At 44.6% G+C, this 27594-nt stretch overlaps 2 protein-coding genes across 3 annotated transcripts in view; one reads left to right on the forward strand and one right to left on the reverse strand.

The window, feature by feature from the left end:
- KLHL24 (kelch like family member 24) overlaps window positions 1-27594 on the reverse strand; it is an 82838-nt gene that overhangs the window by 32935 nt on the left and 22309 nt on the right. The gene's annotated exons all lie outside the window — the stretch shown is intronic.
- Window positions 5344-27049, forward strand: KLHL6 (kelch like family member 6). The gene is made up of 7 exons (XM_030496350.1): window positions 5344-5938; window positions 11309-11474; window positions 16212-16661; window positions 18982-19219; window positions 22663-22865; window positions 23830-24043; window positions 26072-27049. The coding sequence occupies exons 1-7, from the start codon at window positions 5679-5681 to the stop codon at window positions 26368-26370; spliced, it is 1830 nt and encodes a 609-aa protein (XP_030352210.1). The 5' UTR covers window positions 5344-5678; the 3' UTR covers window positions 26371-27049.

The raw sequence follows: 27594 nt of genomic DNA on the forward strand, positions 1-27594 counted from the left end.
TCCTTCATTTCAGGAGCTACTTTGGTGGTCATGTTTTATCAAACCTTGCCACAACTGCCTGAACTATAGCGCTGCTACTTCTTACCACGGCTGCGTTTCTTACCTTGGCATGCTGGACACCAGAGCCTGGCTGCAGCAGCAGATGGAGGTGCACAAAGAATACAGGATCAAAATATCACTGAGGACAACAGGCTCTACTTCTTCTAGCATGGGCCTAGGTTTCTGTGTCCATTTACAGAGATCAAAGGTATAATTTACTTAGAGGAAGAATTATTTGTGCATAAACAGCCATTAACTAATAATAGAGAGAAGATGCTTTTAAATTCAAATGGGTGGCACAGCAGCCAGCACTAGACAAGTGACCCAAGCATCTTGTTACTTACATAAACTGAAGTAGGAGGGAGTCTGATGCTGATGACAAAACCCCTTTGTGAGTAACATTGGCAAAATCTCTTGCAGAGCAATTCAGGACTAAGTTAGGAGAAAATGGGGCACTTCTCTCCTAGGAGAAACTAACATTCAGAATCACATTTCCTTTCGTGTTTGTGTACATCAGGGAAAGAAAATAACTGCTGCTATTTTGTTTCAAAAGCTGACTATCTTGAGGGGGTAAAAGGGGAAGTGCTTGTCTGATCTCATGAAGTAAACTGTCAGGAAGAAACTGTAGTAGTGTAAGATGTCGAGGGAGAAGGACAGACTATTCTGAATGGGGAAGGCTGGTTACAGAGCTCATCGACTACCATGGCCTGCACCTACTGCATTTCTTAGGACTCTTACCTTCAGCCACATCCCTAGGCTTCAGTCCTTCCAGATTCATTTGGGTGCATCTCATCATGGGCTTGTAAGGTCTTAAAATACAGCGCCAAGTAATGTCTCAGCTTGTTCTGCCTGCAGCTTTGGGAGTGATCGAACTGCACCCCCAGACTGCAATTCAGCTTCTTCAAATAGAATAAACACTTATTTAAATAGTAGTCTTCCTCCACCACTCCCTCAAAAGCCTATGAGCAGGGGATCAAAGATTTCTCAAGCTCAACTGGCCCATTCACATGTCAGGCTTAAGGCTTACTGACCTCTACAGCCAATAACACACATGGGAGTAATAGGATTAGGATAACAACCGCACTTTGAATACTGAACCCAAATAATCTGTCATTTACAGTTTGGTCAGCTGAGACCTCTCTTTTATATAAGGTGAAAGCACAGTTTGGAGTCACCCATCTGGATTGTTAGCACTACCCCTATAAAACAATACATGGAAGCAGCAGTTATTCTAGAAATACCCCAGTGACTTGAAATACAAGTAAAAACAGCCTGAGAGCAAAAGTGGGGAAGACGATAAATGCAGCAGAGTGACATTGTGATAGTCTCAGAACAGGAGGTGCTTTTCAAGAGTGAGGGGATGAGACAGGCCAACCCCACAAAATCATGGTTGCTTGATGACTTTGAACTGCAGCCGCCCAGAGGGAGGGATGTGAGAAGGCTCAAGGAGTAGGCTTTGAAATGGAATGTGATGCTGGTTCAGAAGAGGGAGCACAACGGTGATGAAACAAAGATGCCAATTTGTAGTTCATTGAGAATCTGATCCACAGATTCTGGATGTATTTTCAAAAACAAAAATCGTATTTGTTTCCCCACAGCTAAAATAAGCACACACTATTTTAAGCTAGTGAACATTATCCCAATGTACTGAAAACACAGATGAAAATCCAGCAGCTTTCCAGGGTTGGCAAGATTATCTTGGGCCTAAGCTATCTTACTTTGCACCATGCTAGAAAATAGCTCGTGGTTAGAAGAGCCCTGATATGTGCCCAGCTGTCCCCATTTCTGTTCCCATCTCTGCTTCCCCATCTCTGTCTCCATCTCTGCTTCCACACAAAGGAACCATCTCCGCATTAAGCAGTTGGCTATGTGCCCCCCAGCAGACTCCTCTGCGTTGTAAGGCTTTTTCTGCAGCATTTATTGGGTTGCACAGTGGAAGTGACTGCAGTCACTTCAGGTAGAACTCAAAAACTTCCCAAGACTCCTGCTGTTGTGTCCTCCTCCTGTTGGAAGCTAGCACCTTTACACATGCCACCTCTTACGAAAGAATGCTCCCTTCCACCACTGTCTTGAAGTGTGTTGAGGTCTGAAGGTGTAGCTGTCAATATGTTGCTGGGTGGCATCAGCTTTGCAAGTTATCTGCTTGCTCCTAGGCAGCTCTGGTGATGATCTTTTGCAGCACTGAGGGTAGTATAAGGTGGAACAGCCAACAGCAGCCACTTGGTCATGGATCACACATGCCTGGTTGCAAAATGGACATGGTCTGGAATAAGAGGAAGAAGACAGACAGGAAGGATGCACTCTGTGAGAGATCTGCAGTGACGGGACACTCACGGGAGAGTTCCCTTCCAGGTCAGAAATAGGAAGTCATTGCCACCTTCAAGTTCAACAACCTGCTCATTACCTAGAGTAGTAAATTTCCAGATCCTGATGTGATACCAGGCTGGCTCAGCATCTTCCTTCTCAGTCTGGAAACCCCCCTTCCTTGAGTCAGCCACATGCTCCCACATATCTCTGCTGGTCCCTCTCAGACTCGCTAGGTTCATAAGGACTCTGCTAGCTAAAGCACCAGGACTGTGGGAAGCAAAACAAGTGTCAAAACTGTCAGAAATAGGTTTCTATGCCTCTGCCTTTCTTTTAAGAATACGTCAGGTCCTTGCTCTGGATCCATTGTTGGTGGGTGGTGTGATCCCAGGTGTGATTTCTTCTGGCCCTTCTCTTAATCATGGCCCCATTTCCGTGACTTTTCCAAGGGACTGCCTGAATCTTTCACTCTCTGACATGAGAACCAGGACCCCTGGCCAGCCCGGGCAGATTCACTGGGCATGGTCAAGTTTTACAGCACTGAAATGCCACAGTGATGAAATGCTGGTTTCAGGAACAGTCAGTTGCAATTGGCCTGGTGTTTGCTACAGATCAACATTTAAGCAAGGATCAATGGGTAACAGGGGATGCAGAGGTAAGGAGGTCAGGGCAGGATGCAAAGCAGTTTCTGAACTCAGCTCACCAAACATGTACAAAACAAAGACACGTGTACCAGCAGTAGTCTGTGATGTTACATAGCTCTGTAAACTTACCATGCGACAGAAGTGGTGGATATACATTATATAGCTCAGTTATTCCAAGCTGGCAGAGAATCGACATTAGATCAATGCAGTATGTAAAAGCTAAAGACAAGAGATGAACAGGTCATGAACAGACAAGCCTTCAGCTCTTACCAGATCGAGTGGGTCATTTCTGTAATGAAAACAGTAGGAGTGCAGCCAGGACAAGTTTCTAAAAGCCAAAAAGAAGAATGTATTTGGAAGCTGCTACCATGAAGTAACAAGCTGGATTTACCCCAAAATTAAGTAACATGTTGCTGCTGCAGTCTTGGGCGATGGAGCAGCTCAGGCAAGCAGCTCCCTGATATTGGATTTGTTCCCTTACACTTGCAAAGATACAACATTCACCTCAGCGCTGCCCTTGTGCTTGTCTAAATAATGAAACTAGCTACTACATTTGGGGATTAAACCCTGAGCAAGGCATTCTGTAAATACTAAGCAGCCTGATAAAAACAGACTGACAGAAGAAGAAAGGAGGGGAAGTGCTTGGCAGGAAAAGGGTTAAAACCACATCATATGGGTTGGCAATGGCATAGAAGGAGACAGACTGCAGATAGTGATCACTGCTACTACTAGTCAACACTTGCTTGAGCTACCGAGGTCCTTTCTACAGTGCAGTTAATGGGTAGCATGCTGACAATACCTACCACAGCTACCAACCGACCTAGTTACTGCAGGGCTTCCGTTCCCAGCACTCACAGCCAGTATAATCTTACTTCAGCTTTTGCAACTGTTAATGCTTTGTTTAAAGCTTCTGTAACTGGAATCAAGTGATCGCTGCTGAATCTCAGCTTTCACTTACACAGATAAAGAAAATATGAAGCTTCTCACCATCAGAGAAAAGCCTGATAAGATGAATTCCCTAAGGTCAAACGTCGTAACAATATAAACAAAGAGAACCTAACCGAAGATAGGGTTAAAATATTGTGATTTTAAAAGCACACCTGATATTTTTGAGGGGGTTCCTTCATTTTCTGAAGGCATTTCTGGAGGAGTACTTGGTGGAAGGGTGGGACTGGCTTTAGAAAAGGAAGCATTCATTAGCAAAAGTTAGCACAAAAGGCAGCAGGAACACATTCTCATCAGCTGGGAAAAGGAAAACCCAAAGCGCTGCATAGAATACAGAAAATGAGGAAAAACCTGTTACAAGGAGGTGGGGGAAAGCGGGAGGGAGATTTTTTGCTTTCCTTTCCTTTGATCATCCTATCCTATACAAAACCCCTCTAAATCTGGCTCTCTCTGAATGCTGCTTTCACCTCCCTCTTCTAAGGCAAGTTTCCCATAACAATGTGAGTTCAGCTATGCAAGCTGGAGACAAAAGAGGAAACCAGACACACAATAAACCCATGAGGATTGGCCAAATGAGGATTCCTAGAAGTATCACAAAGGCAAGGTTGGTTGGCACTCAAGCTACCAAGGTTAGAAGTTAGCCCCGCATTCCTCTCAAGGGGAGAGAGAGGGTGTGCTTTTCCAACTCTGCAGCATGAGAGTTTCCTAAGCAAAAGCCAGGGGATTTACCCTGTTGCTTTCAATAGGCTGTGTGGCTTATTATCTCAGCCAGCTTGGGTCAGCTGCTCATCTAGATGAGGTCCAAATAGGTCCAGTTCAGTCCCAGATAACAGTGAAGCCTTCAGCCCTGTGCTGTGTGCTCCTGTCCTGCTGGAGGGTCAGCCCCAGTCTGTCCCTGCAGCATCCCCACCGTGATGTGCTCCACACACAGTCCTACCACCATCCATGTTTATCTTGGGGACTGCAGGTTAGATGTGACTCAAGCTACCTCCAGCAGTGGGGATGAGTGTGCATATGCTGCTCCCTAAGGTACCTCCTTTAGCTTCCACTATTAGCCAGAGTTGATGGCGTGGACCCATGCAGGACACCACTGTGCCTGGCAGCGTGGCCTGAAGACCATCAGCTGCAAGATCTTTGATGCTGCTCCATGGCCTAGAGAGAGTTATATCAATTTTGTCTTAAATAAAAGCCATCCAGTGTTTGTCAGCTAACATGTCTTGATGGACAGAAACAGCCACTTGGAGGGCTTTCTGAATATGTGAGCATAGTATTAAAAACCAAACCCAAACCCCGAACCAGCTCAGTGATTAACCATCACATACCTGGAAAAAGACATTTAAAATAATACCTTCTTCCCCTTAGCAGCCCAGTCTGCCAGGACTGCCTCAATAGCCATATGGTGCACCTATCACTACAACCAGCAGATCCGGATAACAGCCAGGGACTGGTTTGAGGGAGGGAAGCAGGCCTTCCCTGTCACTTGTAATCTTCTCACATCCAGAGGCATCTTAAGTCCTTTCTAAACACGTTGATACTGCCTGAAATTCACTGAAAAAACACCAGCCTTTGTTTGTGTTAACAGGATGAGAAAGTGCAAGGCTTCCTGTTATGTGTGTGTGACAGCTATAGATAAGCAGAGACCTCTGGACAGGAAATCCGCCCAACTTCTGCAGTGTGACTCGTCTGAAGCTTAGGAGCTCTTTTTAGATTGAAGCACCAACAGAATGAGACAGTGCTGGCCAGAAAATGGGGGACACGCTGGAGAAGAGCTCTGAGGAGCCCGAAATCTCTTTGGACAATGAGTGTTCGAAGAAAATGGGGGACCTGGTGGAAGTCTCGAGTGGTGAAAAGGTCAAGTTTGATGATACGGGTCTCTCCCTGGTGCTCCAGAATGGCCTGGAGAACCTTCGGCTGGAAAATTCCCTTACAGATGTCATCCTGTGCGTGGACAGCAGGGAATTCTCCTGTCACCGAGTGGTCCTTGCGGCAGCAAGCAATTATTTCAGGTAAGGCATGTAAGAAACAAACTCAATAACGTTATTGGGGTTTTACTTTGCTTCTTAGGCTTGAATTGTAGATCTTCAAGGAGCATAAACTGGGTGCTAAACTCTACAAATCTGCAGTGAGTCTGTCATTCCTGACACCTTTCAGCTCTTTAAAAGTTGGAGGCTTAAAAAAGGCAGGTGCCAAGTTGTGGATTTGCCAGAGTTCTGATACCGGCACTCAGCAAGTCCGCTGGAGGCATGCAAAGAAACAGAGAATGGCTGGCAGACAAGTGGGTGAGAAAATGGTGTAACCAGGTATCTGTAGCCCCTGGTATTGTCCCTGTGGGGTTCAGGCAAAGAAGAATGTTCATTCAGACCACACAGTGTTTTTACTGAGACAGGAGTGGGTTTGTGAAACTTGATAAACCTATTACCATCCTATGGTAAAAATATGTATTGCATAAAATTGTTGAGGAGGAAAGAGAAGGAATTTTCTATCTTTCCTACGATTACCAAAAATCAATTGCAATGGAAAATATCTCCTTGAAAGCAGTTTTACCATTTCACCCTCTCCTTCTGGTCCTCTTGAGTTTTTAATTCCGTATTATTATGATAGCCTGAGACTACTGGCCAGCAAGAACACATTTTAGACAGAAAGAGGAACTTGGTATCATTTTTAACACAGATCTTCCATTATAATTTCAATAATTACATCTGCATGGCTGTGATCTTTTTTTAACTGCTAAAGTGGTCAGATGACTGAATAGCTACAGAGGAAACATGAGAAAAAAGAACCTGTGACCACTTGCGACATGAGCAGAAAGCTAATTTTAATGGAGCCTGGTAAGCTTTGCTAGTAGTGCCTGGAAGAAAAGTTCTGCTTTTATCATCTCATAATAATCTCTGTGAATATACAGAGATAGGTGTTATTTCTACAGCTAGACTAGATACATTGCACTTGTGAAAACATGCAACTGAAAGCAGAGATGCCCAAATATTTCTTACCAGCATTGTTGTGCAGGAAGGAGAGCAGATGCACAAATTACAACCAGAATTACCATAATGATACTTTGACAAAAGAAAGAAGCAACTCCTTTTCTGCTGAGGTGCTGCGGTCAGAAGGTACTTCAACAGCATAAAGCAGGCAAGAGAGTTTTCTGATAACTATTGTTGGTCATTTTTCCACTTGAGCTACAGCCTGTCCCTTTGAAGGGAGAGGGATACCTGCCTGGAGGGCATTTCATCCCAAGGCAATTGCACATGTGCTAGGGTCTGCCTACCTGGTCTGTCTGTCTGTCTGTTAGTGCCTCTTGTCACGACTCTTTGGGTTAGTTTCAATCATGTTTGGCAGAGGGTGGAAATCCCAAAATCTTCAAAATCAAATCTTCAAATCTTCAGAAGCTCATACAAGTCTGATGGAAATCTGCAGGCAGGCAGAGGAGAGATGCCAGGACTGAGACCCTGTGGTGCTCAGCTGGGTAAGGAGCACTGTGTCCTGGGCAGCTAACACATGCAGCACCCAGAACCAGCTAAAGCACAAGAGCTGAATGTCCCGAGAAGGACAGCGAAATGTGTGTGAGAGGAATAACGAGAGAGAATGGAGGGCTCAGGAAGGGGAAGCTGAGGGTACTGTGAAGAGGGAAAGGAGGACACAAGTCTGCAGGGAACTGAGCTGATCTAGTTCTGCTACTCACAAAGTGGCTTGTTTCATCTCGCCGTAATTCACTAGAAGCTGCACGGGTCCAAAGAAAGAAGAAATTCTTAAATCATACTATTCCTGTGAGTACTTCCCATGCCGTGACAGGGGCTCTAACACCCGTACACAGGAGCAAAGCAAGGGGACCCTGGGAGCCATGGGCTTCATTCCCCTGCAACAGCATGTTACACAACCCCCTTCCTGAGTGCTGGGTGCCATAATGCAAGCAGGTGACTTAAACACAGTTAAATAAAGTTACCACCTTCTAGTCATAGAATCATAGAGTGGTTTGGGTTGGAAAGGACCTTAAAGCTTATCTAGTTCCAACCCCATACCATGGGCAGGGACACCTTCCACTAGAGCAGGTTGCTCCAAGCCCCTGTGTCCAACCCGGCCTTGAACACTGCCAGGGAGGGAGCGTTCACAACTTCTTTGGGCAGTCTGTTCCAGTGCCTCACCCCTCTCATAGTAAAGAATTTCCTCCTTATCTCCAACCTAAATCTCCCCTGTTTAAATTTGAACCCATTGCCCCTTGTCCTATCACTACAGTCCCTGATGATGAGTCCCTCTCCAGCATCCTTGTAGGCTCCCTTCAGATACTGGAAGGCTGCTATGAGGTCTCCACGCACCCAGCTTTCTCAGCCTGTCTTCATATGGGAGGTGCTCCAGCCTCCTGATCATCCTCGTGGCCTCCTCTGGACTTGCTCAAACAGTTCCATGTCCTTCTTAAGTCCTTCTTTCAGCACTGCTTGAGAGTAGATAGGCTAGCACTTCTGACATGTCCTGCATCTACAGACATACAAGCATTTACCTGGATGAAGGTAACAATGCAGACAGGAGATACAAGCTGACCAGGGTGGAGAGTAGTTCTTTACTCCCACACTGCCCAAAGTAGTGGGAGAACGGGACTGAGAGAGGTTGAAGCAGTATTTCCCAGAGCATCCTCAAACTGCAGCATGGTAGGTTGAAGTCAGGTTCTTAATTCCAAACACAATCACTCCAGTGTGGGTTAGTGCTTAAGAAGTGCCTTACAAACTGCAACCCCTCACTTATTTAATTGAGATTTCTTCCTGGTTTTCTAGTTTTATTCATTTTCAGGTATCTAAATTTGGCCCTAGGCCCTCACTGCAGATCTGCATCTCTTAGAGTAAATGTTGGTTCACAGGTTTAGTTTAGAATTACACAGGGATACAGACAATGAAATTAGTAGCCACATCTGAAGGATTTTGAGTCCTGGAGAAAATAATCACACACCTCTCTGGGTAAGTACAGAAAGGTTCAGAAGCAGCATTTTAACCCCTAGAAGAGAAGTTCAGCCTTAGCAGTCCTGAGTGATGTCAGGGTGTTCCCTCCCGTCGGCACACAGAATGGGAATGAGGTCTGCTCCATCTGAGCAGAAGGCAGGCCACTACAGGAGTCAGCTCTCCTGGACAGTACTGCTCTATTCAGCCCTGCCACCTTCTAGAGAGGAGTGCTGGTGGGAGAGCACAGTGCTTTAGATGTGTGATTTCTGCAGGTTGCAGCCTTGTTCCATGAATCCATACCCTGCGAGATCATAAGTGGATGGCAGCTGTAACACAAGTTCATAGATTAGGAGACAGATAGGTGAAAGCACTTTGACAAGACCCCTGTGCAAAGCTTCCACCAGAACCCCAAGGGTGGTTTTTGAGCAGCCCTGCAATGGTGTAACACTGGATATCTCTAACTGATCTCCATCAAACATTCTGGCTTTGCCTGAAGTGAGAGCTCTCACCTCCCAGGCAGGGATAGTTAAATACAAGACTGGGGTCACCAGTTTAAGAGATAAAAGGAACAAGAGCAGACAACACCTGCATCCTACAACGGCCTATTTCTCATTCAGATGAAGGATTTGGCACCTATCAATCCCATGCAATTGAAACAGCTGTTCTGTACAAACCTTCCTCTCCTTCTCAATGAGAAGTGGGTACTGAAGACTGTTGTCCTCAAAAGGCCACTTGCCTGCACGTCCCAGACATATACCATTCAGCACGCCCCAAAGGAGAATCCCAGTCTTGTGCTCTCTGAAGTTAAGGAGCATTTTGTCTTAATGCCTTTCAAATACTGTGATTTCAGTGGCAGCAGAAACTGGACCATAGAGCAAAGCAGTGAATGAAAAACCTTTCATAGGCTGAGATGAGTGAAGGGAAAAGGAGAATTTTGGCTGAACATCTTCTCTGGCAAGTAACATCTCTGCCCAAGATTCCTGCTCAAAAGTTAGGTCTCTTTATCTAATAAGCAGTTTTATACATTGAGGTAACTAATACCAGCTCTTTCTTGCTAAAAAGTCTCTGGTGAGGCAAGGAACAGGTAGCTCTTAGAGCAACAAGCAGCTGGTATCTTCCATCCATTTGCCATTCACCATGCCTAACTGCTTAGCAATAAAAACTGTTTACATCTTGGTTCCAGGAAGATGTGTCAATCAGACAGCTTTATTCTCGCACCTCTTTTACAAGAAAAGCATGGCCTAAGACTTTGGACCTCTAGCCACTTCCCAGGTTACATTGTCCTGTCAACATTGTACATGACTAATAAAGAAGGGTTTGGTATGCAGGATAAAGAGCGCTTCTAATTACACTTTAGATCTGCACATGTTTTTAACCAATGCAGTTACGAGTGGACTCACATGATCCTAATCTGTTCAGCCAGATTCCAAATGATGTGAAATCTCACCCTCTGCAGTGAACAAGATGGGAGCAATCAAATTCCTAAATAAGAACAAAAGCATTGGAAGAAATACTTAAAGCTATGCATTGGAAATGCAGATGAAGATGTGTGTGTTTGCCTTGCAGCTATCACAACGCAAAGTGGATTTACATAGCCCTTAGAGACATTTCTGATTTATATCCCACATGAAATATTTGATTAGTGCCAAAGTGTGGCGGCTGCCTTTCAAATGCAGTATTATCCACCAAAGAAGAGGTGGTATAAACACGCATGAAATCACTGCATTCTGGCTAACTGTGGTTCCAATTAATGATTATTCAAGTACTTCTCTAGCCAAGAGGTACCAACTCTACAAGCACAACAGACGCTCCCTAACTTTAGCAAAGGAAAAGTCAGCCTCTCAATTAGAAGAAAATCCATAAGCAATTCTCTCCTGGCCCATCCCTCGTATTAATGAGGTCAAAGATATGCTGGGAAGCTTAGGGGTGAGGCTATCACACACGTAGACCTGGTCTAGCCCTCAGGGCTCAGTCTAAGCAGCGTTCTGCAGCTTGGAAGCACAGGGGTATTGACCTTGCCAAGGGTTATGAAGTACATGTGCTAAGTGTTGACGTATGGAGAATGGTTTGGGCTTAATGAGCTGGGCCTAGGAACAGAGAGTAAGGGTGTAAGCGGCCGGCAGGTGAGACGTAACAACTGGTCTGCAACACCAGTCCAGACACAGACCACCACTCAGGAGTGGTTCCAGGTGCCTTTTGCTGCCACAGAGCTCCAGGTCTACTGTAGAGCCCAGCTCGGGGGTATCCATCATGTGTCTATGTTCTATCAAACTCATGAGTAAAGAAGTACGAAAGCAACAAAAGGATTTGCCTTGTTACTTTGCTACAGGACTAATTGCATAAAATATGAAGCAATCAGAGTATTCTGTGTTGAAATCTATATAACCAAATGTTTTCAGAATGCCTCATCCTGGCTGGGATGTGGTAAAAGATAAGCATTTTTATTTTCAGGGCCATGTTCTGCAATGATTTAAGAGAGAAATATGAAGAAAAGATCATACTTAAAGGAGTTGACGCAGAAACCATGAATATACTCTTGGACTACACCTACACCAGCAAGATGCTCATCACAAAGCAAAACGTACAGAAAGTCTTGGAAGCTGCCAGCCTCTTTCAGGTACAGATAATTTAAATGCACAGATCCAGCCTTGTTGCTCTGGCAACACCATGTCTTACCCTGGCTAACATACTGCAAACTTCTCTGATTTTATGGGTTCTGGAAGCATTTCGCCTCATATTTACACTGTGGTACAAACGGTTGAGATGCTGGGACAGTGCTCCACAAGGTTCAGGTCAGCCTGCAAAGGCTGGTCACCCTCCAGGCCAAAAGAGTTAGTGCTCAGTGGCTGGCATGGCTGGCCAGAGCAGGAAGCTGACTTTGTCTCTCCCTCTCCATTGCCTTGAGATGGAGGCTCACCAGCCAAGGTTAGCATCCTCCTTTGCAGGCCTCTTGTTGTAAAGGGTTTTAGTCATGACCTGGGACTTTGTGGGAAGTCAGATTTAAGCAGTATTACTCAGCCTTTGGTCCATGAGGTATTCACGTGCCCTGTAAATCACCTGTGAGGTCTACCAAATTACAGTCCCTGGTACCAAGCTGCAAATTGCCAACAAATTGCAACCAGCACAACCTGCCAGGTGCCAATGTGTGTATGTGTGTCCAGTCTTTTCATTACAGAAGGCAAGAAACACCTGACTCCATAATCATCGTGGTTTAATAGGAACTTCGTATTCTTGAATCTTACATGTGAGGTTTTGCTCCGAAATGAACCTGTGGCTTTTGGGGTAATGGGAGCTGGCACTTGCTGTGGGGAGAGAAGGGAAAGTTATCACAAAGTGGTCCCCAAGGTAACTCAGAAAAGGTGGTGTTGCTTTAATGTCACCTGGGGTCAGTGTGCAGTAACTGACTGACATCTTCAAGCAGAAGAATAACTGGTAGCACTCAAAGGTTACTTTTGGTTCAATTTTATGACACTTTTTGTTTTCTTCTGAACCTTTTTTCCTTAGGATCATTCCTCATGGTTTTGTTTTGTTTTCTGAAGCCATCAAAGTATAAACTTATATTTTTTCATTTCTATTCCTGATTTTTCATTAAGATTATATTTGATTCCCAAGGCTTTAAGAAAACTATCAAACACTGTTAGAGTAATGACAAATTCGTAAGGGTGCCATGAGCAAAAAAAGTAAACTACAAAAACCTAGAAAACCAGGAATGTTCAACTGAAAGCAAGTCTTACAGCAATCGTCTTGGATACTATTGAGATTTATAAGGCCTTAAAGCCTCACATTATATATGGGTGAGATATTTGGCTGAAAAAGTGTTTTGTGTAAAAGAAGATTTAGTACCTACTAGTGTTTTGCCAGCTTGTCTCTACTATTTATGCTGAAGAACAAACAGAAACAGCTGAAAGGGTCAAATGTTTCATTTCAATGTATCAACAGCTGAAAAGATTAATTCTGCAATTTACTGTAACATCTTTTGTTTGGGAAATTCTTTCCTTTCCAATTAATGACATGGGAGAAAATCACATTCCCAATAGAACTGTTTTATCTGACTAGCAGCAATTTTTGGCAGTGCCTCTTTTCAATCTCTCAGGCTTGACAAAGTGCCACAAAAGAATTTGCACAGTTCTAGATATTCCAATATAGATACTCCACTTTTCTCTAGAAATTGTTTTTGAAAAGGTTTTATATACTTATGCCTTTCCTTAGCCCCTTCCAATAAGTTTTGACCAAATGCAGCCAAAACTGGCAGCAGGAAGAGGTAGAATGCCATTCAGAGAGAGCAGTGTGCTTTGTGCACAGAGGTTGTCTCCTGGGGAGGCAGGTTTGGAACAGGGAGCTGCTGAACAGCTAAGCCTCACCCTGAAGTGACCCAGACACATATTTTTCCACCTAGAGCACAGTTGCAACATGAGTTCAACAGTCACCTCCTCTGTCTGGGCTGGCGGCTGCTCAGCCACCATGCTCACAAGGCTGGTGCCCACCTTGGATCCAGCGCAGCACCCTCTGCCACCTCCAAAGCACCTCCATCCATGTGTTTTCCTGAACCAGGCACTATAAGGAAAATACCTTGCCAGTTATCTGAAAACCATCCTATAGCCACTTGGCAGTGGACAGCCAGAGTGGCTGTGGCAGGACAGTGCTTAGTTCCATTGCAGCCCTGCGCAGGGCCAGCCGTGCCAGCCAAGAAGACATGATTTGCTCACGAAGGGCTTCTGGGCAGCTCCAGGTCAGAGATGGGTTCAGAGGCTTGGAAAGCTGTCAGATCCTGAAAGCTGCCCTGCAAGGGTTGCTGCGCCCCTTCCCTGCCTGGCTGGCTGCGTGCTGTGGGGCTCCCTTGGGATGCACTGTTCCTTTCTGGAGTTTGTAGCAGGAGGCAGGGCTGCTGGCACTGCTTCCACTGGACAGTTGAATCAAAATGGGACAAGCAAAGACTTAAATGGGGAGAGTAAATTTTGCTATTCAGAGACAAGGCCAAGTGGAGGCTAAGTAAGCACATGGGATGTCTCTAGCACGTAAGAACCTGGATTCAAAGGGCTGCTAGCAGAAGGACCCAGTTATTAAAGAAACTGTTCCCAGGGAACACGGCTTTAAAAATGCCTGAAATGGCACTGTGAGGGGTATTCACAGAAGGGAAAGAAAAAAATTTAGAGCTCTGCAAGAATAATCAGAACAGATGATGCAGAGGCTCAGGGGTATCATCCTCCTGGGTGCTCTCCTGAGTCACCTGCTCTCATGAGACCGACCAAAGCATGCCCAGCAAGCCTGGGGGATTTTTGGGGGGAGTTTTGTCTCTAAATGAAGGGAGTGCTGCGGTCACAGCACGGGAATGAGGAGCAGCAGCTGGGGAAAGTCCTGCTTTGACACGCTCCTCAGCGGTCCAGCCTCTCCGGTTAGGCCCTCGGTGGGGATCGTTTCTCACACCCACACCTCGCAGTTCCGCATTTATCTGGCCACAAACATGGCTACACAACGTGATCAGTGGGGCCTGCGTGGCCATTAGACCATGGGAGAAACCCCTCTGCTCTCGCCTTGTGAGTATCGCTCTTAGCAAGCCATGTATAAATAATTAGAGCACTCTGCAGTGACTGGGTTGTAGGATGGTGAGAACGTTGATTTGGGGTCTATTCCTGGACCTGTGGATGACTTGATGAGTGACCTGGGCAAATCCCAGATTTGCATTTCATTACTGCTAACTTTTAAAGGGCTAAAGCTTAACCTGCCCCAGGTCTGAGACTACCCCGTATTGGCAAAGTCCTTCCAGATCCTCAGGGAAACGAACTGGTGAGTTTAAAGTGTTAGCCTCGTGCTAGCTGAGAGGACACGCACCGTAAGCAGGGCAGGCACTGAGTGCTGCCATGGTGCCACAGTGTGCCACTGACATATTTATATCACAACAGCAGCAACATATTGTGAGACCTCTCATACTCTTGATCATCAGGCAGTTGCATTTCTCTAAACCCTTGACCACATCTAAATGTAAAACAGGAACCAGGTAGTCTGTATGCAGCATCTGCGATCACTCAGCTCTGGTAAACAGTCTAAATGTGCCAATGTAACACTGCCGGGTCTGGAAGGTTCCACACTAATTACCGAAACAAATCTACATATGATAGTATTTAAAAGTGTTTCGCTTCCTCTTTGCCCCTAAGTTAATGTTGTGCAACTTTCCCCAGTGGGGCAGAATGAGTTAAAATGGTTTATTTGCTGACGCTGGGTGGAAAAAAGGACCCAAATAAACATGGACGGAAAGGCACAGTATTAGTTCTGACCCATCTGTCTCTATGTTGCTGTTTGCACTGCCCACTGGCAAAACCAACATGAAATACTAACACACATAGAGGACAGAAAGTGAAGAATGAAGCACTGTAACTTATCAGTTCTACCCCAGACTGGTTCCCAATTTCTGAATAATCACCAGCAACCCAGCTCACATCGTAATTCATGGCAAATGCCCCCAGACATCCATGGTCCAGGATCTGCACAGTTGGGATCCTCAGGTGCAGCTATTCTGCCAAGGAAATTAATGAGAGTGGTTGCAATGCTCTATTGAACATGGCAAACATGGAAAGTTCTTTGATTAAGCAGATTCTGTGTGTAAAAAGCACATCTGTCGTTTTTGGTGATGACAAGGAAAAAGGTCACTAAAACCTCCAAAGGCTTCCCCCCACAATAGACACTTGCCAGACAACCCTGGTTATCAGGCAACTCAAGGATTTGCTCATGGCCAAGCTCTTCCTGCCATATACCCCAGTGCAGCACAGTATTCCCATAACACTCTGGGGGGACTGTACTTTGGCCCAAACCTCCCAGAAGCTCAGCACTCATTTCCCACCACTCTTGCAAGGCCTCAGACACGTTCAGAGTTTGGGTGGTGGGAACATAAATGCAGACAGTGGAGCCACCTGCACTCCAAAACCAGACGACCTTCTGGCTGATGTAAACTGACATGCAAGATGAAGCAGGGTAAGCACATCTGAAGCCTGCGGACCTTATCTGTTCTTTGTAACTTCATGGTTGTTACTGCTTTGAGATCTCACGGAGGGAAGAGGAAATGGTAGAAAACCCTTTAGCTCTATGAAATAAAGTAAAATTCATGAACATCACAGGTCATGTGTCCTGTGAGAGACAGGAAAATGAATAATATGGATGCAGAGGGAGAATAAAACAGTGGGAAGAAGACATTTTAATTTCAGACTTCCGATTCTGGGTGATACCTGCCCTCATATGACCAATTTCATGTGCTGCAGTGCATATGGCTGGATGGGATGCAGCCTCAAAGCTCCACAGCTCTCCTGTGATATGGTCATACCAGTAACCACTCTGTGCTTATACATGCTTTTTCTGTCTACAGTTCCTTCGCATGGTAGATGCTTGTGCCAGTTTTCTCACAGAAGCCCTCCAGCCGGAGAACTGTGTTGGCATCCTGAGGCTGGCTGATGCCCACTCCCTGCACAGCCTGAAGCAGCAAGTGCAGAACTACATTATCCAGAACTTCACCCAGGTCCTGAACTACGAGGAGTTCCTGGAGCTGCCGGCTGACATTCTCTGCAGCACGCTGAAGAGTGATGACCTCTATGTCACAGAAGAGGCCCAAGTGTTCGAAACTGTAATGAACTGGGTTCGTTACAAGGAGTCAGAAAGGTTTCCTCTCCTGCCCTATGTGCTGGAGAATGTGCGGCTGCCCCTCTTGGACCCCTGGTATTTCGTAGAGACTGTTGAAGCTGATCAACTCATCAGACAATGTCCAGATGTCTTTCCTTTACTCCAGGAAGCAAGAATGTACCATCTGTCAGGCAATGAGGTGAGTAAAAAAGGAAGGTAGGTGCTGCCCTAAATGTCTCATGCTTCCGCTTAAAAATCCCATCGGAAGGAGCAGTACCATGAGGCAGAAAAAGATACTCACGCTGAAGTTTCACTAAGTGGTGCTACTGAAAGGGCAAGGTGGGCCTCACCAGTTATCTTGTTGATTCAGAGAGTTCAGAAGCTTTTGGAAGGTTGTTTTAAAGTGTACAGCTTTATGAACATCCGAGCTCAACCTTTCATACACACAGTGAAAGACGCCAGGTGACTTCCCTAGTAAAAAGGCAAACAGTGTTAGTCCTGACACCTCACCCTCTTAGCCATGATTTCAAGCCTAAAAAAGGAAAAATAATTTTCCCACTAAACTGCACCACAATCTGCAATGACTCTTTCAATCTGAATATGTAACATCTCCATCTGTTATGCATGGCAGCAGGGTGAAATGTTTCAGAAAGAGAGAACCTCCCTTGAAGAAGACAGTCTCTTCCCAGAGGAGAGGTCTGCCTATCTTCCTCATATGCAGAGGTCCCTGCACTCAAACAGACGGGTTCATCCTGACATCCAGTTAAGTCTTGTCCTGCCTGCTCAAGGTAGGCTGTCGTGGGTCTCCACTTCTTCAAATGCCCGTCCTCTTTGGAAAGTTAGGTATCAGTCACTTGTCCTGGCCCACAATATGGGGTAGAGGGGAGAGCCACCATAGGTCACATTTCACAACAGGAACAAAGGTATGCAAGCGTGTGAGGAAACATGTGCCTTCTCAGTCAGAGAGTCAGAGGAAGGCAGGAGGTCTCAGGAGTGGATCCATCACTAACACTGGATGTGTCACTGACAGGGGGGCAGAGACCAAGGGCTCTTTGTGCCACTGACTGTGTAAGACAGTACGTGATGACCCAGGGCAGTGCCAGCCAGTCTGGTGGGAACTTCTTGAGGAAGCCTTGCCCCACTCAGCAGCACTGTCAGGTCCATGTGGGGTGGATAAAGGGAGTGTTGCTCAGGGTTGAACACTCATGACACTCACCTTCAAAGGGGCTGATGCCTAGCAGTGGTGACAGATGGGTTAAAAACAGAACTCTGAAACCCAGCAGGTTCTGGGACAAATGTTTTGTTTTAAATTAAAACAATTTGCTAAACACAGGGAAAATGCAAGCGTTGTGTCTGTGTAAATAATATTTTTTAATATAGATACATTATGCCAATTTATAGAAACATGTTAAAAGTAGAAAGAGGAGTAAAACTTTAAGCAAGCTGCTACTGTCACAGCATTTAACCTCTGGGTACACAGACTACTTCGCTGGGGCAAGCAGAAGGTAACTGCAATTTCTGCAGAGAAGTGCAGACCTCTCCCAGCAGACTTTGGGTGTCTGAAAACTGGCAAATGCCTGATGATACACCATAAGCAGAGGAACAGCTTGATGTGCTCCCCATGCCTTTTACACTGCATTTTTTCCAGTATGGGATATTGGGGAAGATAAAGGTTATTCCGTCTGTTCTTCAGCATAGAGCCAGCATACCTTGGGACACTAATGCACTCATTTCCACTTGCTTGCAAGTATTTCCTCTAAGCAGAACACAATTTTCCAAGCACCTCCTGCATTCTTTGCTCCTGGTGAACATCTACCCAGGAGTTGACTTATTCCTGTGTCCCTGAAACAAAGGCCTGATAAATAAACTGAGCCAACAGGCAGTAAATTAGAGCTAACCATGTTTCAGAGCCTGGCTTTAAGCAAATCTTCTAATTTGGGCTTAAAATAAGGTTTATAAACAAAGAAACAAATAAAAAAACCCCAAACCACAGTTGAGAATTGTCACTGCTTTGACACTTTAACATATCTCTGCAGGACAAATAATGAGAGCGCTTATTTTCTGCTAGTGCTAACTGCAGTCTTGCTCTCTCCAAACTTGTCAGGGCATACACAAATCTTGGGGCTCTCCTACCTTGCCCTCACTCTGTCAGCCCAAATGAACCCTGTCCTTTTCAGATGCCTTACATGCACCCAGCCTTATCACTAGTGCTCACCTTCATAGCTCTTGGTGCCACTCTGGGAACTCCCAAGGGGATCTGGAAGGATCCCAGTGGGTAAGAAAAAGCAACCAAGTCCAGTGTTGGAGAAATCCTGCTGAAAGAAGGATATAGCAACCTCTACTGAATGCTGCTAGGATGCTTTCCAGGCTTTCAACTTAGAAAACATTTGATAATTGGCTCAGGTGATGTAAGCCAGTCGTGATTTGCAAAAGAGATAATCAGAAGAAAGATCACCAGACCTTTCTGTAATTGCAGGTGTAAGTGCCCTGTGTACTCACTCTGTCTCGCTTGCATTTAGATTATTACAGAAAGAACCAAGCCCAGGATGCACGAGTTCCAGTCTGAGGTGTTTATGATCATAGGGGGCTGTACAAAAGATGAGAAGTTTGTAGCAGAAGTGACTTGCCTGGATCCTTTGAGGCGAAGCCGCCTGGAAGTAGCCAAATTACCAACCGCAGAGCAGGAGACGGAGAATGAGACTAAGAAATGGGTGGAGTTTGCATGCATTACGCTAAAAAATGAAGTCTACATATCGGGTAAGGAACAAGGCTTTGGGAGTGGAAGAGGGGAGCAGAGGGTTCTCACAATTGCTTCCAGCTTTTATCGGAATCACGATCAAGGCAGCTTTAGGAGAATTAAGCACTAGAGGTGTTCCCAAAGCTTTGGCTTTGAACAGGCTCCAGAGAAGCACTGGATGTGCCTGAACGCTGCCTAGCCTTGGTCTTAGCACAGGATTCCTTTTCAAACCATATTAATCTGTATGCATGGCTACCTGGGTGCAAGGACCCTAAGCACTCAGTGACCGTGATCATGGAAGTGCCCCCGAGAACAGCTTACCAAACATAAACCGAAGAATTATTGCTCCAGGATCTTCTTGTAACAAGTCCATTTGCAGCTCCACATGGATAAGCAAAAGACTGCCAGAATCAGACTCATTCTTCAAGAATCAGTCAAGAACCTACAGGGAACTGCCACTGCTGGCTGGCTGCTACCTGAAAACTGCACTTTAAGGAGCACTTCAACAGCCATCAGGCAGGACTCTGAAAGTGCCCACTTGCTAATGGCAATATTGGCTGTCAAAGCCGGATGAAACCCAATGGTCCAGACACACAGCATGGGTCTGAACATCCCATCTGCAGGCCCTCATCCAGAGAGCTTCAGGGGATGTATTTAACTTCCCACACACTGCAGTTGAGTTCTATGTAAGGGTTTGATCCTGGAACTACAGTTTTTACTTTGACAATCAGAAAGGTTAAATTCAAGATTGACAGTCAGTTTGACAGCTGGTTTTGATGGCCTGTCAAAAACAAGTTTGATGAGCTCCTTCCAAAGGAACAGTGACAGCAAGCTTTTAATCCCTGTCACATTACGGTGACAATGATAGAGAGCAGTGCCTCCTTGGGCAGGATACTTTTCCTGCAAAATCATCCACCAGATTCTATTCTCTCTTAAAACAAGAAAGTAGAAAGGAGGAAGGAGGGCCAAGTGTGAATGCTTTGCTGAAGTATGAATAGTGATTCATTGCCTTTATTCATATATCTTCTGTTGCATTCTTTCCTCTGGGAATCCACATATTTTTATTACCCCATTCCAATTTAAAGTTTATTAAATCTTTATCCTGGGATAAGAATTAGATTATTACTTCCTTAGTCACAAATAAGGGAGGTTTTTCCTTTCAACCCACCATAGGGAGTTTCTTTTTACTCTGGCAGCAGACCCTCTGTTAAAAGTTAGCTGTAGAGGGGAACCTAAGTCAAACATCCCAAGTAGGGAACATCCCTCACACGTTCACACCCTTGAGTTGAGAGGTCTCTTTTCCATTTGCCTTTAATCTCTTTACCCTTTCCTCTTTTTCAAGGTCACAGGCTTTTTGCTGGAGTTGAGAGGTCTCTTTTCCATTTGCCTTTAATCTCTTACACTTTCCTCTTTTTCAGGGTCACAGGCTTTTTGCTTCATTTAATTTCTGACATCTTTTCCAGTGTCTCTTCTCTGCTTTTCTTTTATGGTCTATCCAGGCTGCCTTCAGGCCAGGCTAACACCTTCCCTGCTATGGTGAGTCTAAGCTGGCTTTCCTCTTGCTTCTACTCTCACAAGTCCTCTTCCTTCTCTGCTTAATTTCATATCTTTGATTCCATCTCCCCATTCCCTCTTAGCCTTTCTCCTAATGTCCTTTTTACCCTTTCCCACCTAAATAAAATTCTGAGGGGACCAAAGTCGTTTGCAGTTTCTTTCCAGCTAAACCAAAGTATTAGTGTCTCAATCCTGATTAAACATCTGCCTCCTCCTGCATGTTCATCTACTGTTGTTCTCTTTCTTGTAGCAACTGTGACCTGGTTCTTTTCTAACTTGACTTGCGTCTTTCCTACACTGATCTCCCCTCCCATGTGCTAACTCCTTCAGTGTCTTGGTACAGTTTGGCGTCTTCTCTGCTTTTTTAGCATCTGAGAAATAGGAAAATCCTTTGCACAGGATTATGACTACTTTTAGGTCACGATTTCCCCGACCAGTTTAAATGCTTTGAAACACTACACTTTTAGTGTAACTGAAAATGACATGAATTATCACTCACCATTCTGTTACTTTTACTAATTTAGTTGCACTTCTTCCTCAAATTAGAAAGAACTGTGGTCTAGAGAAAGAACAGAAACAAGATAAGCCTCCAGTTCTCACAAAAATCTCTCCCTGCCCCCTGATGTGCCTGGTCCAGCTCAGGCTCTTACCAGAGTTCCATCCTGTGCAGGAAAGAACAAGCTCATGTGAAAGGGAAATTTCAAGGGAGGGTAAGGGGAACACCTGCAGTCTCTCAGCCCCATTGTAACCATGAATGCTGCATTCAGGCCCGTCAGCCACTTCAGCTATTTGAGTGCAAATAAAATTCGACACATACATGTGAAAAATACCGAGACAAAAGCATTAGAAACGACTCTTTCTAGCATGCTAATTCTCTCCTATTCAATCTGCTGTTTGGCCCAGAGATGAGCTCCATCAGTTTGCAGTGATCTGGCTGCAGTACAGAATACCAATGAAGGCAGACACTTTCTCAATGGAATATGAATTCTCTTTTCAGTATATTCACCAGTGAAGCAAATGTTTAACCAGGCTGCAGATGACAGAATAAGCTACTCAGTCTGTAAATGTGGTTTCAGGCTTAACTAGATCCATTCGTATTGCATTTACACCAAAAATGATATGCAAACAAAAGTCTTGTTTAAAACGCTGCTCTCTGCATGAGTAAAGATTCACTTGCAAGTCAGCTCTAGAATAAGTTTGCAGGGTCCAATTCTGATCTTCAGTCTATAAATATGAATCACATCCAAGTCAGTGGATAAAGAGACCAGCAGGAGAGGTACAAAAATTAGAGCCCAGCCATATGGTCCCAAGGTTGAACAGTAAAACTAACATGTCATGCAGGACTACTGTTGATAGGAGTTCAGAGTCAGGTCTTTTGTTTTACCATGTAAACCACTAGCTGGTAGATGCAGCTGACTGGATCTACTCTGCACAAACTGGCAGTTCCCAAGTGCAGGCCTGTCCTCATGGGATTTGGCACTACCAGCTGCAGCATCCTCCACTATCTTGTTTAAATCATGTTTCTTTGTCACTTGGCAGCATTCTGTAAAGCCCTGTTGGTGCACCAAAATCACCTGCAGATCCCCATGCTGTGTGTAGTTGGTCATTCACTCGGTATTAAAATGAAAGTGGTTGTGGTCTGGTAAAGTGAGGAACAGTGATATATCTTTACTGACTATTCGGTTGTATAAATTGTTCAGCGTTTCCTTCACTATTCAGTAAACTAAACATAGAACTTTTCTTGCGGTATAACAGGGCCAGGCCATTGATGTAGGGAATTAAGGTGCTAACAGTAAGTAACAAGGACATATTTTCTATTGTGAGAGAACATTTTAGAATGTAAACATATGGAGATTTTGAGTAGATACAAGCTGTGCTATCATATTTACATGTGTCATGTACACTGCAGGTGGCAAAGAAACAAAACATGATGTCTGGAAATACAACGCCTCCATCAACAAATGGATACAAATTGAGTATCTAAATATTGGGCGATGGAGGCATAAAATGGCTGTGTTGGGTGGCAAAGTCTATGCCATTGGTGGGTTCGATGGCATGCAGAGAATCAACAGCATGGAAGCATATGATCCCTTTCATAACTGCTGGTCAGAGGTAAGATGCTGCATTACATAACATTGTACCCATCTGGAACATTTTAATCAGAAAACGTTAGGGCTTTGAACCATAAAAATGAATAAGACAGGATGAAGTACAATTCTTTTAAGTATTTCTGGTCTGTAAAAACCCTAAATATTTTTTCTATAGAAATGCATGTCCTTCAGAAAGTAAAAGTCACAGGACTGCCTGCCAAACATTGCCTGGGAGACATCTAATGCCAAACTTTCCTTTTCTTAGTTGGCTCTTAAAGCTAGTAGTCCATAAATCAGTGAGTAAGAACATAGTATATATGAGCCAGAGCACAGGCTGAAAACTACTGCTCTGATACATTATCTACATACCTATATCTGTATCTATATTTCTATATCTAGATCTATATAATGTGTATATCAACCTGTGCATTATATATGGGTATAGGTTATACATTTAAGTTGAAAGTACAGGTTTCAAGGTAAATAGGATGGAAGAAGAAACATTTCCACTTCAAGCTGAGAAGAGAGTGTTAGGAAGCCAATAATCCATGAAAGTAATGAGATTAGGCATCATAATGGGAGATACAAGCCCTAGTTTTTAGGGGATGCAAAGCAATGCAGAGGAATCTAACAATTACTGCTGCAAGTACAAGGATCAGAACGAACAAGTTTCTTATGGTTTTTTTTTTCAATGTTTTAGGTATGTAAAGGAGATTTTGGGCATTTCTGACATTTCCCAGCTTTTGAATTGTTGACAATGTAATTTTAATAACAGCATTTGAAAAGATCATTTTTATTAAGGGTTTTACGGTCTTAAGAAAAAGCTGAAACATACTTATCCCTTATCCCTGGAAATGTCATCTTCTGAACCCTGCTGATCATCTTAAAAGGGATGTCTCACTTCTTAAAATTCAGCAGGCTCACACCCTGAAGGCATCAGTCCGACTACTTTGGAAGGTTACTAATGATTTTTTATGGTCACACAGGCTGCTCCCCTCATGGTCAATGTAAGCTCCTTTGCAGCAGCGAGCTACAAGAAGAAACTCTATGTGATTGGGGGAGGACCCAATGGGAAGCTGGCGACAGACAAGACTCAGTGCTACGACCCTGCAACCAACACGTGGAGCCTGAAAGCTGCCATGCCAGTAGAAGCCAAATGCATCAATGCTGCAAGTTTTCGGGACCACATTTATGTTGTGGGTACGTGAAGCATTAATGGTCCTTCCCTCCAGACACCGGAGGGCTTGTTTCTGTTTGTTGGTATTACCCACAAATGCTATGAATCGAATGGTTGTCTGGTTCTTCCCATTAAGCTTAGTGGAGGATGGAAATGCAGCACATTCACAAAGAGCAGTGAAGAGTCACAAGTCAAACTCCCTGTTAGCGTGGTAGGTGTCTTGGAAAGCTGGAGCTAGCCCAGAGACAGCTTAAAGTCATCCAAAGGTGGGTTTACAGCAGCAAGGGTATGACCTCATGGCTACATCGTGTCACGTAAGGGACATTACACAGTCCACTGCATACAGGATTTATATAGGGATATTAATACTAGGAGTAGGTCATGGGAGCAGAGTGACTGACTGACTGATACCCATATCTCCTCACTAGATCTCACCTGGGGTTAATTCAGTCATTTGCCATAATTGGAAGCAAAGATGGAAGAACAAGAGTTTAATGGTGGTGAGCTGAACTGTGGAGGGAGCAGGGCGCCTGCACACATCTCCAGATGGCAGTGGAAGGACCAAAAGAAGGAAAGAGGAACATTTGTTTCCAAACATGAGCTCTGAAGTTTCACCTCCCTCTCTCAGTCTTTGTACAGGAGATTTATCACTTGCAGTATAATCAATCTTGTGCTGAGGGAGGGTTGGTATAAAGCCAGAGTATCATCAAATAATAAATGGTGTTCTGAAGGGAGATTTATAATCTGCATGTGTTATGCATATATATAAATGCATGTAAATACCTTGTGCTTCTCCTCAGCACAGGATTGACCTCACCCTTTTAGTACAGCATGACAGACAGAAAAGAAGGCATGACTTATGGTCTAGCTGATACAACTCCTGATAAAAATTGACACAACACTCATGTTACATTCATTCAGCATCTCTCAGACAGGAACATCCACCAGTAAACCTATTGTTTACCTATCTGAGAGACAAATCTAGTTCAGTTGGATAGAAATCAGCCCAACCTGAAATTTAAAAGATAGAAGAACATTTGGTTACTGCATCCAAAGCAATCAAATTACCCAGACCAATGAATTACCAACTACCCAATGAATCACTGTAACTAACAATGTGTATGTCTTCAGTCTGCTCCAATTGGGAAATAAAACTTGCTTAAGTCACGTTACAATGACTTGATCATCCCTTCAGTACTGGGCTAGTATTGCCAAAACCAGCAGCTTTTGCTGTAACTACAACAGGTAAATGCTCCCTTTGCTGGCAGGTAGGATCACAGGCATTGTTGCATCTCATCAATAAGACCATGGCTTCAAGGTTTTCCCAACCCTATTCTATACAGCTGCTATAGAAGACACATCAGTCCCTGCAAATTTCAGAGTAAGAACTATTTGGCTGTTGGTACTCTTAGGAATGAATATATTTCCATAGCCTTTCTTGAATATTTCAAGATAAAAGGACCCTGCAAAATGGGAAAAGATGCACAAAAGGTTTCAAGAATGACTGCAGATTTGGGAAACATGGCGAAACTGAAGGTCACTCTTTGTTTAGCATACCCATATGAAGAGTATTGGTTCAGTCTGACAAATCCCTAAATGAGGAAGGGGCTTTTGAAAACAGCCTGCCCCAGGCAGAAGGACAATTAAGTTAGAGGACTCAGTGAAAAAATCATGTACCCATTTCTACAGCTTACCACATCTAGTCCTTCATGGTCTAAGCTCTTTTAACCAAGACTGTATTTTTCTGAAGCTGTGTCCTTAGCTGAAGCAGCAGGTATGAGAAAGATCTGTGGCTGGGTGCACTGTGGCCGCACTGCATGACCACAGCAGTTTGTTCTGGCCTGAAACTCCACAGCTTTATGAACAATAAATGGCCTTCTGAGGATCTGGCTTTCAAAACAATACAGTATCCTGTGACCTTGCTTTTTTTTAGCTTTGGGGCATAAATCATTCTTACACATGTCAGGATTGGAGCCTTGTGGAAGTGGGTGGTTTAATTAAAACCTCTTACAGGAATGGCCAGTGCAAACTGATATCCATTTCCTCTCCAGGTGGGGCAATGAAAGCACTCTACTCCTACAGCCCCCAGGAGGACACATGGTGCCTGGTCACTCAGTTCACCCATGAGAGAGCCAGTTGTGGGATTTCTCCTTGCAACAACAAGCTGTTTATCACCGGGGGCCGAGACGAAAAGAACGAAGTCATTGCGACAGTGCTATGCTGGGACCCTGAAACTCAGAAGCTGACTGAGGAGTGTGTCCTGCCTCGGGGGGTGTCTCATCACGGGAGTGTTACCCTCAGGAAGTCTTACACGCACCGTAGGATTGTGCCCGGGGCAGTTTCTGTCTGACCACAGGAGAACTGCGAAGGAACCCAATACCTCCGTGCCCCTGAGGCACAGACTGCAATGATGATGGTTTTTAGCTGCAGGTAGCAATGGGTGGAAATAGTGCCGCTGGGGTCCTGTGGGGAGTATGTGTATATGTGCTCAGTCCTTGCATTTCCTCTGTACAGTATATCCTTAAATTATCTCCATTCCTTCCCCCCACAGAAAAACAAAGTGACCAGCTGTAGTTTACTCCTGCCAACACAATACCTCCAATCAGGCAATGAAATGTGATGTGTAGCTGGGAAATTTAATTCCCAGCTCTATCTGTCCTGTGCTTGAACTGGCTCAGCCTGGTCCTGAAGTTTGTTCAACTATTTATTGTATTAAGTTGGATTTGCAGCACCTACTAGTGAAAAAGAGAAGATGCTTTTGGAATGAAAGATTTGTAACTTCAATGAAACGCACTGCAGTTTCCTCCAAAGCTGTGCTTTTTCCAGTGGTTGGCATGTTAGTTTAAGTTAAAAATGGTTTGTTTGTTTGGTTTTTCGTTTGTTTGCTTGAAGATACTTTGTTAGTTTTTCAGTTCTGCGTGACCAAAACCATCCATCTCAGTTTGAAAAACCTTGCTACAGATGAATGCAAATTTGGTTCCACTGAACATTCATTGTAGCTGTTTTCTAATAAAGCAGACCAAAACAGACCTGACAGTCTGGCAGAGCTGGGTTTGTTCAGACTGGAGAAGAGAAGACACCAGGGAGACCTTAGAGAAGCTTCCAGTGCCTAAAGGGGCTACAAGAAATCAGGAGAGGGGATTTTGACAAGGGCCTGTAGTGACAGGACAAGGGGGAATGGCTTTAAGCTCACAGAGGGTAGATTTAGATTAGACATTATGAAGAGATTCTTCCCTGCGAGGGTGCTGAGGTCCTGGCACAGGGTGCCCAGAGAAGCTGTGGCTGCCCCATCCCTGGCAGTGTTCAAGGCCAGGTTGGACACAGGGGCTTGGAGCAACCTGCTCTAGTGGAAGGTGCCCCTGCCCGTGGCAGCGGGTTGGAACTGGATGAGCTTTAAGCTGCCTTCCAACCCAAACCATTCTGTGATTCTAAAACCAAGTTTCCCTCTTATTGTATTCTGGGGTGCTTTACTGTTCTCTCCCTGCCGCTGAACACAAATGGAATACTGGTGTCCCCGGCTGCTCGCACCCATGCCTCCATCCCCACTGGGTGGCAGTGCTCTCCCAGGATGTTT

The sequence above is a fragment of the Strigops habroptila genome, chromosome 8 (genome assembly GCF_004027225.2).
Source record: "Strigops habroptila isolate Jane chromosome 8, bStrHab1.2.pri, whole genome shotgun sequence".
Classification (NCBI taxonomy): Eukaryota; Metazoa; Chordata; class Aves; order Psittaciformes; family Psittacidae; genus Strigops; species Strigops habroptila.

Excerpts from the sequence above, each read along its gene's own strand:
- KLHL6 (XM_030496350.1), top strand. The coding sequence starts at position 5,679 with ATGGGGGACACGCTGGAGAAGAGCTCTGAGGAGCCCGAAATCTCTTTG. Across the intron at positions 5,939-11,308 it reads GCAGCAAGCAATTATTTCAG|GGCCATGTTCTGCAATGATT; the intron begins GTAAGGCATGTA and ends TTTTATTTTCAG. Across the intron at positions 22,866-23,829 it reads TTCATAACTGCTGGTCAGAG|GCTGCTCCCCTCATGGTCAA; the intron begins GTAAGATGCTGC and ends ATGGTCACACAG.